The sequence below is a fragment of the Lutjanus erythropterus genome, chromosome 8 (assembly GCF_056507025.1).
Source record: "Lutjanus erythropterus isolate fLutEry1 chromosome 8, fLutEry1.hap2, whole genome shotgun sequence".
In the NCBI taxonomy this organism is placed as follows: domain Eukaryota; kingdom Metazoa; phylum Chordata; class Actinopteri; order Lutjaniformes; family Lutjanidae; genus Lutjanus; species Lutjanus erythropterus.
In genome coordinates this window covers 41,131,969-41,147,117 of record NC_139324.1, presented here as the reverse complement: position 1 = coordinate 41,147,117, position 15,149 = coordinate 41,131,969, and the positions used below count along the sequence as shown (strand labels likewise).

Here is a 15,149-nt window from a genome sequence, read left to right as displayed (position 1 = left end):
ACAAAGAGCAAGGAAAGAAGACCTTAACAACAAAATCTGAGCAAGTAAACATCAGACAAGCAAAACGCTCCGCTGCTGAAATGTTTCTGAAATGCTGCTGGTGCCGCCGTGCCGCCGCGTGGAGGACGGATCAGAACCGTGGCGCAGATGTGCCGTGCTTGGTAGGATCAACCAGTAAGAGTTCATCCATTTTTTTTTATGAAGCTTTCCCCCTCAGCCATACAGCACATTTTACATCTTGACTTTTCCTTCTACATTAAACTGCTCACCAAAATCGCCAACTTTAGCTAACAGGGTACTGGTATCATAACTTTTCAGGTGTCAGGTGATCTGATATACAAAGACCAAGACAGACAAGATACAGAGTAATAAATACAAATCATAAAAGTGAATCTAAGTCACGCTGTATGTACTGTAAACGTTATGTCGGTTAATCTGCTGAGAAAAAAATTCCACTCACCATTAAATGCATAGAGACTGTTGTTCACCATAGGAGGCTGAACGGGGCCGTTAGTCTGACTGACCAATCCTGACTGACCGTTCACTGGGCTGCTCAGTCCTGATAGGCCAGAGGAGCTGTCAAAGGAGCGGTTGGGCGACACCCCGGGTTGATCCTGAAACAGAGGCAAAAAAAATATATTACTGAACATTTTCAAAAACACACGTTGTTTACCGTTGTTGCTATCAAACATTTTTTGTTATTATTAGTTTTCTGTGTTTGCCTACAATTGTTACAGAGTAATGTTATTTAAAAATCTGTTAAAAATGTTAAATGAAGTTAAAGCTACTATAAGCAGTTGTTAAAGGGCAAGTCCATTATTTTTTAGGGGCAGAAGAGACATAAAGCTGAGAGGAGCGAGAGGGGACCCGGGCATCTCAGAGGGAGCAGAGAGACAGAATATTTTCACATCTAAGGTGGTGGATTAAGAATTTATTTCAACCAAACCAATTCAGAATGTGTACGGCTTCTTACCGACATTATGTGAGTTTATTTTGTTAATTATTCTGTAAAAGCTAAGATCTTATGAAAGTAGCAACATCACCGCTCGCACTCCTCTCACACTGAGACGATCAGTAACTGGTCACTGCTTTTTGCTAACAGCTGAGTGGGAGTTTCTATTTACAAAAAATAAATGGAAAAGAATGAAGACGAAGTCGCCCTTTAACTGGTTATGATACAGTTTCAATTTATTACTGGTGCCTCTATGAGTGCTTTAATCGTGCCTGAAAATTTGAGCCCGTCGAGGTCCAATATCGATAAATTTCTGTCTGAAACCAACCCAAACTCGACCCTCATTAGCATATTTCAACCTGAACCCGATTACAGCCCGACATGTTTCTTAACAAGCTTTCCTTTCTGCACCAAACAGTAGGAGTTTTCAGTGACAGGGATAATACATGCAGGGAATTTTAATTGGCAACAACTAAAAAAACAACTAAATAAATAAATGTACAGCTCAAACCCGACGTGAGCCCGTGAAATATGTTAGAAATGAAGCCCAGATCAACCCAAACCCCCTGGGTCCCGTCGGTTTCGGGTATGGATCTCAAGCTTTAGCCTCTATATTTACATTTTTTTTTAGAGTGATGTTATATATTGTGGTTATTACGGTGGAAACACTGCCGCTTTTGTCTACAGGGGCCTCAAGAATCAACAGAATATGGAAGTGTCTTGTAGCTTTAACAAATGTACATATAAAACACATTTTTATGATTCTCATTATCTATCTTATTTACCTTTATTGAACCTTTTTCATGTAAACGCCTGGTATGCAGATTGCATCTAAATTGAGCGACGACCAGAGGAGTGAGTGAGGGCTTTTTGCAGTCTATTCAAACACAGTCAGATTTCAAGAAGACAGAACAAAGCGAGGAAGAGGGAGGCACTCGAAAGACGGTGGAGGATCAAGGTGAAAGAGGGGAGCCTGTTTCCCATGGCCTGTGGGGTTGTAACTGTCTGTGAACCTGCCTCGGGTGTCTGTGTGTGTGGCAGAGGCCCTCACACTGACACCTATCCCCATGAGGGATGTCCCTCTCGGGGCCCTGTAATAGTCAAACAAAGCATGTATTCCAGTGTTGATGTGTGTCTTTGAGTGTGTTATTATTTCTTTAGGAATTTAATTTGCATTTATTTGTCATCTTAGTGTGCAGACTGTATGTATTCATTAACATGTATGCATATGTATGACATCTCGGCTGTGTGGTTCAGTGTTTCTCCGTCTTCTCTGCATGGACTCGGCCCCTCCACTCAAACAACAAAGGAGACATAGAAGTACTTTGTGTGTAATAAATCCTTCTTGTCATCTTCCTCTTGACCCCCCACCCACCCAACCAACACCAGCTCCTGCCCCAGCTACTCCCCAGTTCCAACCCAGGACACATCACTCTTCAGTGTGCTAAGAGGTGCTGTGGGCCCCCTCCCTTCCTCTGCTCTCTCCCAGCACACATCCCATTAGCCGGAGTCAGAGTGCAATCAGATTACTCACTAAAAACAAATGCTTCTTCAGACAGCAAAAAGAAGTTATTGGGGTATAAAAACATTGTTTTTAGATTCAGTCAGACGTGTTTCATTTCTGCAATATATCACCTGTTTTTCTCTGCACTCACAAGTCTTACGAGGGACGGGGCTCTAAAAACCTTTTAACATTACATTTGTTGGTCTTTTTTCCAGTGTAACTTTATTATCTGTCAGGACAAGCAAGTAAATCTAAATATATGATAAATTGGAAACACTTTATAATAAAGATATACATGACTTCATGCATGAAAAAACATTGAGAACTTAATGATCTATCAGGAATGTACAAGAATTGACATTATCCCGTGCATACTTAGTGCTAGAACATTATCTTAACTAACAACTAAGGTATTTAAATCATCTAAAGCTGGACATTTAGTTGCAATGAAATCACAATGTGGCCAAGTACAATATCCAAATTACAGAACCAGAACCAAATCCCTTTTTTTTTTTTTTTTTTTTTTTGAGAAAACAGCATGATAGCGAGGTACTGTAGTGCTGCAGAAATGTCCTGGCCTAAAAATCTTGTTCTCCAGATGGAAGAAAACTTTTTTTTTTCAGTGAACATGAAAATTGTAATGTATTATTCTTGCATTGAGTCATGCATCACATGCTGTTAATTCGTTTACATTTCTGATAGTGAAGTCTTGGCGCTAAATGAAGGAATCATGTTTTTTTATGGATGTGTGAATTCATGGTAATTCATGTAACCTCATCATAAACATATAAATCATTAAGATGAAATAAAAGACATAAATCACTGGAAAACTACCCACAATACTGTAAAACAGACAGGAAAAGAATTAGATTAGCAAGACTTTCTTTTGTATCGGTTTTCTAAATTCAGATCTTGTGATAATCACAGTGCTGATGTTGAGGAACAGCCTCAGATTATGTCCATGGATCCTGTGCAGGTTCATACCTGTTTAACGTGGAAACAGAGGCTGTTTGGACAATTACTGAATGAAAAGAGCAGCTGGATAAAGAGAGAGATTAGAGAGAGATGGATGGAGATGAATATAGTAGGAAGAAGTGAGAGAGCAAAGGACATATACAAGAAAAAAGGGGAAAATAGATCAGAGTGGGGGAAAAAAAGGGAGAGTGGTCCACTTCTGCAATGTTAAAAGCATCAATACTGAAGCCCAAAAAAGGCTTTTAAGGTACAGTCTCTTATCTATCTGCCTTTATCTTCCTTTCTTTCCCACTCTTAAGACAAAGAGGGAAACATGGATGCAACTCTTTGATGTTACTAACAGCTTTCACCATCAAGCTATTGACAGGGGACGTCCTGAGTCCTGCGAGCCAGAGCAACCCCCCCCCCCCCCCACACACACACACACACGGTCATGTATTATTATCAGGCACACATACCTAAAACTAATGCAGTTTAATACAACAGCCTCGCAACAAACCCAACAATCATGAGGGTTAATAATGTACAATTAGAGAGACACTGGTTCAAACTGATGTCATTTTGAAGGCTGTAGTTTGTGCTGCTGAACTGTGCTGCATTACACTTCGAGGTTCTACCTCCACCTAAATACAGGAACTTCTTCTGAGTGTTGTTAGTTGTGCTCATCCATTTACAGGCTCGGAGAGCAACAGAATACAAGTAGCAGCATTGCATCACAGTTACTGTTTAAATAGGTGGCATATACATACATATACTATCTTGAAAAATAGGTATTGCTGCATCTGACTTTGTTTTACTTGCTCTAAAATTCATACGAGGGATGCATTTCACATGAATTGATCTTTTTTTTTATTGCAACAGTTTGTGTGTATGCAGTGCGCCTGTCAAAAGCAGGGTCTTTAGTCTTTTCTTAAAGAATGAGAGGGAGGTTGAGCTCTTCAAATTAAATGAAGTTTAGCGAACTTCAAAAGCAAAGAGACCAGCTAGCGACCTGTTGTGGTGTTTGTATCAGGTGCTTTTCGTGCTTTGGTTGAGGGGGAGGGGGAGGGATTGTTCAGGTAGGCAGGAGCTGCTTTGGCTGCTGTTCTGTAGGTGAGCGTCACGGTTCTGAACAGCGGGGTGACACGTTCTGTTTTGGACTGGTTGAAGACCAGATGTGCCACCGCGTTCTTGATCATCTGCAGATGTTTGAACGGAGGCCTGTCACTAAGGAGTTGCAGTTGTCAATGTGTGATACTATGAGAGCCTGTATGAGGAGTTGTGCTGCATTTTCAGACAGTTATAGGCTCTGAGCTTGGTTGAATTAAGCTGGATGTGTGTGTGGATATGTTTTTGTTGTGCTCGTGTGCGAGCATATGAGGCAGGATGTATACTATATGTAGCTTTTTTCCCCACCAGCAGCACACCATGCAAAGAACCACTCAGCTCAGCTTTGTGCACACAAACGTTTGCACAAACATTCTGCAGAGCCGCGTAAAAGGCATCAGCTGGAAACCAGCTGAAATGAAAAGCATCTTTTTTTCTTTTTTTACTTATAAAGAAAACAGATACAGCTGAGCAAAGAACACTCACACTCACACACAAAGAGGCACACAGACACACAAAATCTGAATAGCTGAAGTGTAAATGCTCCTTTGCCTTCGCTGGTAAGAGCAGGGAGACTAGTGTCAAGTATGTGAAGAATGGATGGAAGGGCTAAAAAGTCAGTACACGTAGAAAGAGGCAGAGGCGATAGCCAGCTGGGAAAAAAAAAAGAAGATGCTTTTAGTCAGTGAGAGCCAACAGAGGGGACAGGAGCTACAGAGTGAAGATAAAAGAAGCATGCTTGTTTGTTGTCATGGCATGCATGTCCTCACAGCAGGTGTCCTAACCTAGATTCTGTCTGTCTCTGACAATAAAAACAGGCATTTAAGCCTATTGTAAATACCACAAAGGTCCGGTGTGTAAGATTTAGGTGGATCCACTGGCACAAGAATGTTTTCGTTTGTGTAAAATCACCTGAAAATAAGAGCTGTTGTGTTTTTATTTCCTTAGAATGAGCCATTTATTTCCACAGAGGCTGCCAGATTGCTCTGCCATGTTTCTACAGTAGCCCAGAATGGACAACCCAAACAATGGCTCAAAATCTGACGTTTGGTTCATGTGTGTGTTTGTGTGTGCTTGTGTGTGTGTGTACCTTCAGAGCCCTCAGCACCACCAGCTGGATCGTCCCTCTCACGTTTCCCTCCTGCGACATCGAGCGGCGGAGTGTCTCCATGGCCACATGATTGGAGCATCCCAGCAAGGACTCTCCGTTTACCGCCACCAACTGGTCATTGACACACAGACGGCCATCCTGCAAAACAAAAATTAGATCTGCACAGTTAATCAAAATATCATTGGAACGGCAACATGGCCGAGTGCAATGTCCATATAACAGAAGCTGAAACTTTCTGATAAAGGTAAAACACAAAACAGCATCATAATGAAGTACTGTCGTGCTGCAGAGATGCTCTGGTCGACAAATCTCCCCAACAGGACCAGCAAGACAAGGACCCCAACAAATGATTTTAAAGTTTTTTTCAGTGAGGATGAAAATTGTGATGTCAAAATGATGGGAAATTTTGATTTTATTGTGGAGCCCTAATTAAAACATTGTGTGGATTTTCAGTTTACTGGACTGCAGACCTGTGTTTGTTTTACAGGACTTTGTGTTTCATCTAATCTTGAGTCAATGGTCCCTTTTAAATCCCTTCTTTTATCGGAGAGGCTTTCCTGATTTTACCCGAGTTTTTAACTGTTTTTATTTCTTACATTTTTTTTATTTTCCTATTCTTGCCATTTTACACAAAATTATTTTATCTCTTTTGTTTTAAAACCTGATGACTTTCCAATCTGTCCGTTTTATCTGCTGCCCTTTGTGAAGAACTGTGAATTTTGAAAAGTGCTTTATAAATTAAGATATTATTATTATTATTATTATTATCATTATTATAATAATAATTATTATTATTATTATTACCCATTCATGTGTCCTTATACAATTAGCAGGAATACTGAATATTGTTGCAGTACATTTATGTTTCTAAAGCTGCAAAGGTTCATTGATTAATCAATTATTAATAGACTATTAAATGAATTGCCAACTATATTGATAATCAATTAATCTTTTTGAGTCAAATGTGAATATTTTCTGGTGTCTTCACTCTTCTATGAGAGTAAACTGAATATCTGAACCTCAGGAAACAGTGATCAATATTTTCACAATTTTCTGAAAATTCAGGGACCAAAGAACTAATTGATTAATTAACAGAGCAATGGAAAATGAAAATAATCATTAGTTGCAGCCCTAAATGTTTCCTCTTTTTAACAACACCAGGACACGTGACAGTCGCTCACCTGTAGCTTTCTCTCTGAAGTCAAAAGAGCAGAAATCCAAAATATCAAAAACGTGACTTGACAGACACTTAATCACACACAACCATTTTCCTCTAGCTGTCTGACTCTAGTCATCTACACACACACACACACACACACACACACACACACACACACACACACACACACACCATCAGTCTACCATCGGCTCCATCTGTCTGACGTCTCTGGTGTGTTATTTACAGTGTCTCTGCAGCAGACCTGCTTCCATCTACTGCAGTCTGTCTGTCAGATTAACACAGTACAGGTGTGTGTGTGTGTGTGTGTGCTTGTCTGTCTCTCTGCTGTGTATGACATGTCTCACACTGTGTGACATGTGTGTCCTGCTGAGTAAGAGGTCAAAGGTTAAAGGGACAGTTCACTCCAAAATAAAAAATACATATTTTTCCTCTTACCTGCAGATCTGTTTATCCATCCAGACTGTTTTCACATTAAAGCAGTCTGCAGCCTACAGAAGCTGAGGCTTTTTGCATCTTAAAATAGACATCTGATCATAATTTCATGCCATCTAGAGCCTTTATGATAGCCGACACATTTATAAAAGGAGTTTTTTGGTCAATGTGTTCCTGAGACAAACCAACAACATTACAGGTGAACTTTCTTTACTTTTTATAGAACGTCTAAACAAATCTTAAGTAACTAATGCCATTTAATGTTTTTATACAATACATCATCAGCTTAACGTTTGTCACAGAACTGAATCTCACTAACATTGTAGGTGTCCACTGAATGAAGACTGATGCTCTAACAATTCTCCTCGTCTTAATCCACATCAAAGTCCTCGAACCACTCGGAAAATGTAACTATTTACTATGATGAACACAAAAAGCTCAGAAAAATGATCAAAAGTGTCCAAGATTACAAAATTACTCATTGTAACCAGAGAAAAAGAGGGAGAGGTCAAAGTACAGTATACCGTGACTAACTGATCTGAGGTCAACCCCCCAACAGGAGCATCAATTAAGGTAATTTTAAATTATTCAATTCTATTTTGAAAGATTAAATTATTAAATTATTCTAGATATGAACTGAAAATACCTGGAAATATGTCTTCAAAGTTTTTCTACATCAATCAACTTAAACTGCTGCTATTTTTAACTGTTCATTTAAGGAACTTAAATTATTTATTATATATATTATTTACCTGCTTTTTAAGAACAAAAATCAATAAATTGCATTTAGGCTCCTACAAACACCTCACCAGTAATTATTCAGGATCTTTTAACTGTTTGTGTAGCAAATGAGCTGACTTGATACTAATGGACAACAGTGGTTTTATTTTAATTTTTTTTTATCAAAGTTGTTGTTAGCAGTGTCTCTTTCCAAGAAATCATGACTTGGTTACCATAAGATACTCCATAGACCTTTTTGTGAGTGGTTTCATTCATTATATTCAAGAGAAGGCGGGCCGAAACTTGGCAACTCACACCAATCTAGATGAATAAATAGCACTATAGGCCAGAGGAAAATAATTTTTTGGGTGAAATGTCCAGTTAATAGAACAGAGGTACATGGCAGCAGAGAGGCAGAGACATCTGAGGTGGTAACAACACTCCCCAGAAGACTGTCTCATAAATAACACCGGTAAGTTCTGTTATTTATTTCCCATACTGCTTCACTTTATGTTCACTGAAGAGTTGAACTCCCACTGACTCCCTTTGGAGAATATTTTGCATCTTTACCAAGCGCTAACTTCAGTTGAAGCTTTCCAAATACACCAATTAATTCTAGGACATTTTGTTTTTATTTATTTTTGTTTGTTTGTATGAGAACATTATGTCACCTTGAACGCAGCCCCTCCATGTATAATGGATTTGATGAAGATCCCAAGGTCCTCTCCCGTCTCCCTGGACTTGTTTCCTTTGAGGCTGATGCCGAGCCCCGCCGAGCCGCTGTCATTAAGCGGCACCTCGAACATAAGCTGCTCCTTCCCGTTCTCACACACAAAGCCCGGCACACGGGACACCTCTTCCTTCTAGGAGCAGGAGAGAGAAAGAGCAAGTAATGGGGGGGTAGAAGTGGAGAGACATCGATGAGGGACAGAGGGGGGGGGGGGGTGGGAAAAGGGTGAGGGTGAGGAGACAGAGGTCAGCTCATTGGGCTTGAATAGTCTCCAAAAGCTAAACTAAAAGCTTTTCCATTTGAGAGAAACCATCAGAAGGAGCTTTTCAGCTAAATTTCTCTATGAGTGAAAAATTGCAGCCAGAGTCTATTTTCGAAGAAGAAAAAAAAAAGGAAAAAGAAAAAAGCCATTTGGACTGTCTGCTTTTATATACGCACCTTTTTTCTTCTCTCAGCTCAGCAATATCAATAAAATGACCTGTGCATTTTCAAGAGGTAATTGGAGAATACGGCAAACACGGAGAGCCAGAGAGACAAAAGTAGTGAGAGCGGAGGGAATATGGAGAGGAAAGAAAGATTGTAAAAATGACAGAGAAACAAGAACGAAAGACTGACTGTATAGATAAAAATGACTATTATAAGCCCAGAGGGATGGTGAAAAACACCATATTATCAGCGAGGAGGTATGGCAGTAATGACTAAGTCCGAGACAGAGTGAGTGGGAAAAACACCAGAGACAAAGAAACCGAGTGGATCCCACCAGATGAAAGTGTGTGTTTGAAGCCTCCGAAGGAGACGTAACACTGCTGCATTACATATGGATTATACTTTTTCAAAATGTGATGATGAGTAAAAACAACATTTATCAAAAATGCACTAAGCAAAAATCACTCTGAAAACTCAAATACATGTAATTTGTGAAACTAGATATTCTAACAATATAGTTTATACTTCTAAAACATTTTCTTGTCTTACTATAACATCAAAATAACAAAGGGTCAGAAAAAGAAGAACAAACAAAAAAGGAGCTTTAAATGTGAAATGTTATTATCTAAAAACTAGACCACTGCTGTTACTAATATTTTATCATAGTATCAGTAGACACAATGTTAAAATTGGATGATCTGCAAAAATTGATCCCTCACAAAACCCTGCCTCCAAACAGCAGCCGTCAGATCTTAGATTAACAGTCGCAGACCTGTCAAGCTTTGCATTTCTCTGCACATTGAAGCGAAGTTCACGGGGCTCTGAGAGAAACAATACGCCATGTTTCATGAGTTTGGAGGGTGGGAGGTTTGTCTTTATCTGCTCTGATGTAAGCTGCAAACACATGTGTGTCCAGCTGACTCGTTTAACTGCGACCACCTGCAGTAATGTTTCCTTCAGCCAAATTTGTGTTGGATAACACTGCATTTACCAAACTCACAGCTTATTCAGGGGCTGAACTGGGAGTTGTTATGTGGAAGGTTTGAGGACGTATATCTCGGTCTCTCACTCTTTGGTCTAGTTTTTGTCCATTCTATAAAATGCTTGTGATTCCACCAGCAGCGACTCGGTGCGTCCCAGAAGCTGCTCTCCGCTCTGCTCCGCTTCAAATACGTCTATTTTTGACAGATGCCGCATCAATTAGCACAGAGCAGATCGAACAAGCAGGAAGTCAGACACAGAAAAGGTAGGGAGAATCTGGTTAATTTTCAAAATAAAAGGCCCCGTGCACAATCATAGACAGACAGAAAAGAAACTATTTAACCACGTAGCTTGCCTATCCATGATAGAAGCACAAAGAGCAGGAAAAAAAAGCTAATCAAAAAAAATATGAGCAAGGAAACATAATTAGGCGAGCAAAACACGCTGCTGATGGGTCTTGCAGCCATGTGGACGACGGATCAGGACCGTGGCGCAGACGTGCCGTGCTTGATGGAATCAACCAGTCATCCAGTGCAACAGGCAACACCCAGTCAACCAGAGCATGAGCTGGGAATTATGGATTTAATTCAACCAAACCAGAACTGCTGATGGCTGGAAGAGTGGGTTTTATGTTTTTCTGTCAAGTTCTTTCAAGTCTGTTATTCAAGGAGTTAATGAGCCACTTAAGCTCGTCTTAGTTCGGTAAAATGGGAAGAACTTGAATTCAGATGGTAAATGGTTGTATTTCTCTGTTTCAAGAGGACAGGAAGAGGAGAGACGGGGGGATGAAGGTATCACCTGTCAAAGGTTCTTGTATTTTAAAAAACATTAAAAAGTCCACTGGAGACGGACTTCTCAGCTGACTCAAGGAGTTAAGTGTTAGCATTAGCTTACATCAGGGAGTAAAGTTTAAAAAAACAGAATTAGCCTACATTTTATACAGTGTCAGAGACATTTTCTGATACTGGTATCAATATTAGAACAACCCTAGTTGTCATATATGAAAAGATCAAAAATGCACACTGGAAGCGGACTTCTTGATTACTAAAAACAATTTTTTAAAACAGCGTTTGTAAGATAATGACTCTTTCCCAAGCTTTTCGTCAGTTCCCACTGTATGATTTATTGAAGAAATCCACGCCAAGCAATTACAGTGAAGTTTATCTGTGAGAGAGTGTGGTCGTGATTTAAAGGTATTGGACTAAATTGTGACTGGGCTGCAAGCATCCAGAGGTGTTTCCTGTTGAATATTCAACACATATTTCAAGGTAAGAGAAGTGTTCTTAGACAAACAGGAAAAGGGTATAAACACCGACGACTCTAGGAAGGTAAAGGATGAGCTGTGTGTCTGTAGAACTGCCTGTGAATATATTTTCTGTGTTGAAGTTTTCACTTTTCAGTTTTTAGACTCTTCTCTGTCTGTGTGCGTGTGCCAAGCTTTAGTCTGCATGTGCCTCTCTATGTATATGCATGAATTCAGTCTGAGCATGTGTGTGTTTTTTTGTGTGTGTGTGTGTGAGTATGTGTGTGATTGCGTGGGTCAGCAGAGTCAGGTTTAGACAGTGTTTGTCTGTGGGGATTGTAGGTTTAACAGCGTTAAGCCGACACAAAGTCCTCTACTCTGCAGAAAACTGTTTTCCCTGCTGGAAAACTCCCCTCCATCAGACAGACTGCCCAGACCTGATAGGAAGCTCCACGACCTTGGAAAGAACTTCAAAACACCCAGAAGAGAAATGTTAGCTACTTTCTGAGCATAATTACACTGAGAATTTATTAGTGTCTGAGATTCTGTCCGAAGTAATGTTCATGATTTGGCAAGTTTTCAGTTTTTCAGCCACCTCTACATTCTTTATTTATCCGGTTTAACGTTCCCCGCTTTGTTAATTTATGATTTCTTTTTCTTGCACTCAGCACGGGACAGAACCGGTGCCAGAATGAATTTAGAGCAGAGGACGGGTGTTGTTATACTGCAGGAAAGTTTGAAGCAGCAGTTCTCAGCTTGGGGGTCAGGACCACCCACAGGGCTGGGAGATGTTTTATGGAATCTGACAAAAATATGCAAATGTATGTAAAGTTGTTTATCTAGGTGATGAATTCAATTTCCCCATAAAACAGTGAATAAGCACAGCCTCCAGGCCTCCTCTGATACTTTACCAGACAAACAAACAGTAAAAAAAGAATCATCACTTTGTGTCAAACTGACTGTTCTGTTGGTTTTTACAACTGAGTGAATAAAAAATAAAGTGTTTCTATTCCGTGGCTGCGCTAAGAAAAAAAAAAACCTAAAATTAAACAAGACCTCTCGCTTTCATTAACTGGAATTGCTTTAAACCCACACACACACACGCACACAAACACACACACACGGGGGTGGACAAGGCTAAGGTGCATGCTGCAATTTCATGAAACATTTCTATTATCTCAGCCCCGTTGCTATGATAGGTGGTTATATCTGTGTGTAACAGTAAAATAATAAACAGTGGTGTGCACCCATGTGTGTGTTTTCTGCTCTCTGCCATAAAAAGGTGTTTGTATCTTTGCTACATGAACTCTATCAAATCCATCCGGTTATAGAAAAAGCTGTTTGCATAGATGAACCTGCTCACACTGGTCGTTTAACATTTAAATGGGTTTGCCACAATGATGGATCAACAGGAGGACACGCTATTAAAAAAGACAGCTCAGTGTCTGTCCCCGTGTGAGAACGAGTATGTGTGTTGTTTTATTTAACTCAGCCGGAGAAACGTGTGTGGGAGTAAAGAAGGAAAAACACATTATGTTTAAATGGGCTTAGAGCAGTAAACTAAAGCCACGTTTTCACCACAGGAACTTTCACCAGGGACCAGGAACCTTCAGAGGAACAAGGTGATTGTCCACCACTGGGACCAGGGTCCAAAATGAGTTACAGGGAAACAATTTTGCCACCGCAAAAACGCCTGCTCAGAGGGTACCACTTTCAGGCCTGCAGCGCTTGAACATTTCTGATTGGCTAAGCACTCGCAGCAACTGGCCTATTCTTTTCATTACCACGTACAGTATATTTATTTTTATTATTATTATGATTATTATTATCTCAATGGGTTTATTTTCTATCTCATGCTATGCATTTGATTTTTATCCTTATTTTTATCTTACTTTTACTAGTATTACCAAGTGGGTTTTATCTATGTTAAAATATATTCTATTCTTAACTTATTTTACATTAATTATGGCATTATATTTCTGTTTTATGGTCACTGTAGTATGTCTCTTTTTATGTGAAGAACTTGCTGCATGCAATTTCTTTGTTGTAAAGCAAAGAAGTGTTGTAAATTACGTTTTATTTCTTTTAAAAAAAACTAGAATTTTGTTGATTTTTTCAAAAGCTATTGCCCTCAACTCACCCTTAAAGGTCAAGATGAACTGTAAGCCAGGGAGAGAAATGGAGAAAGATTTTTTTTTTTTTTAAGATCAAATGAGGAAGGAGCTTAGAAGAGTGATGATGAGAATTGTAGTTATCAGTTGTGTGAGTGATATTCAGGGTGTACTTTAATACTGCTGCGCTGCACACTTCATTGTCACTCCATTATATGTGTATTTGTGTTTAAGGACACCTGCTTTCAGCAACATGGTCTCATAATGAGAGCTGCTCACACACAGCCATGCAGTGTGTGAGTGTGTGTGTGTGTGTGTGTGTGTGTGTGTGTGTGTGTGTGTGTGTGTACAGCCCCATGCAGTGTAAATGACTGCCCAAGGATCCATTTTACAAGGCCAAACAACAGTAGCTGCTGTGCTTAAATGTGGTGATAGGTGTGACACACACACACACACACACACACACACACACACACACACACACACACACAAATGGCAGAGGTAAGTACTCCCAGGGAAAAAACCCTGACATTATAGGCTATGCTTTCGATTTATGAAAATAACTGTCCCATCACTGACCACTCGCTATGGGCCCCTGTCGTCCAATCCCCTGCACCCTCCTCTCCCTCCATCCCCTAATGGTCAGTGTAAAGGCTGTAGCAGTAGACCCCTCGTCCACAATCTTAGTGGGACTAAGGGACATTCACAACCCTATAAGGATAAGGAGACACACAAAACACAGAACAAGAGAGACGGTGGGAGAGAGGTGCCAACCACAGTGGTTGTTAGGACTGACACACTTTGTCCATGGGGAAAGAAACACAGTACAGGGGAGCCGTGTCAGTATCTCGGGCAGGTCTGTGAAACAACAGTTCACAGGCAAGAACCGGTCCATCAGAGGGTCTAATCTTGCTCAGCGAATGACTTTGCAAAGTGTAAAAGATTGCAGAGCTGTCATTGATTCCAGACTAGAATACAGTTCTCTGAAACACAGACAATGTAAAGATACTGAGCAGCTGCAGTACAAAACTATCTGTATCAAACTTTTATATTACAACAGTATCGGTGGAATCTTGTTAGCAAGTCACTGCCAAAACTCAGCATTGGAAACCATTTGTAAATGCTTCCACTTCAGTCGATGTTGTGTGGGAATGCCAGCATTACAGGAAATTTGCAGAAATTAAAAAGATTTTTTAGATTAGGGCTGCAACGATTACTTTCACTGTCAGTTAATATGTGTATTATTTTCCTGATTAATCGATTAGTTGTTTGGTCCAGAACAGGGGTCAGTAACCTGCGGCTCTGGCGCTGCATGTGAGTCTTCTGCCCCTTTCATTTATTTTGTTTTGTAGGACTAAAGTAGAGAAAGCAGAGAATATCCACATTTAAGAGGCTGAAATCAGAGAACTTCCCAACTTTTCCTTTAAAAAATTACTGAAACCATTAACTGATGATCAAAATAGTTGTCAGTTACTTAGATAATAAATTAATAATCGAATACTTGTTCCAGCTCTACTCTAGATCTCGACACACTGTTCAACTTCAAATATTAAAAAAAGTAAAACTCTATATTGTGGTTGAGTTCTACAGAACATTAATGTTTTGTGTATTTGAAGATCCACTGTGATCTGTTTATTGTAATGCACACATCAGCATACTGACTGTAGAAAAACTGAGACGCTGCTGAAATTGCACTTG

At 39.9% G+C, this 15,149-nt stretch overlaps 1 protein-coding gene across 1 annotated transcript in view; it reads right to left on the bottom strand.

The window, feature by feature from the left end:
- LOC146323346 (partitioning defective 3 homolog B-like) overlaps nucleotides 1-15,149 on the bottom strand; it is a 311,888-nt gene that overhangs the window by 177,696 nt on the left and 119,043 nt on the right. Inside the window, exons 12-14 of the mRNA XM_084725533.1 lie at nucleotides 8,632-8,823; nucleotides 5,608-5,766; nucleotides 461-614 (exon numbers count right to left, since the gene is read on the bottom strand). Of these exons, the coding sequence (XP_084581659.1) occupies nucleotides 461-614; nucleotides 5,608-5,766; nucleotides 8,632-8,823 (505 nt within the window). The remainder of the gene's footprint in view (nucleotides 1-460; nucleotides 615-5,607; nucleotides 5,767-8,631; nucleotides 8,824-15,149) is intronic.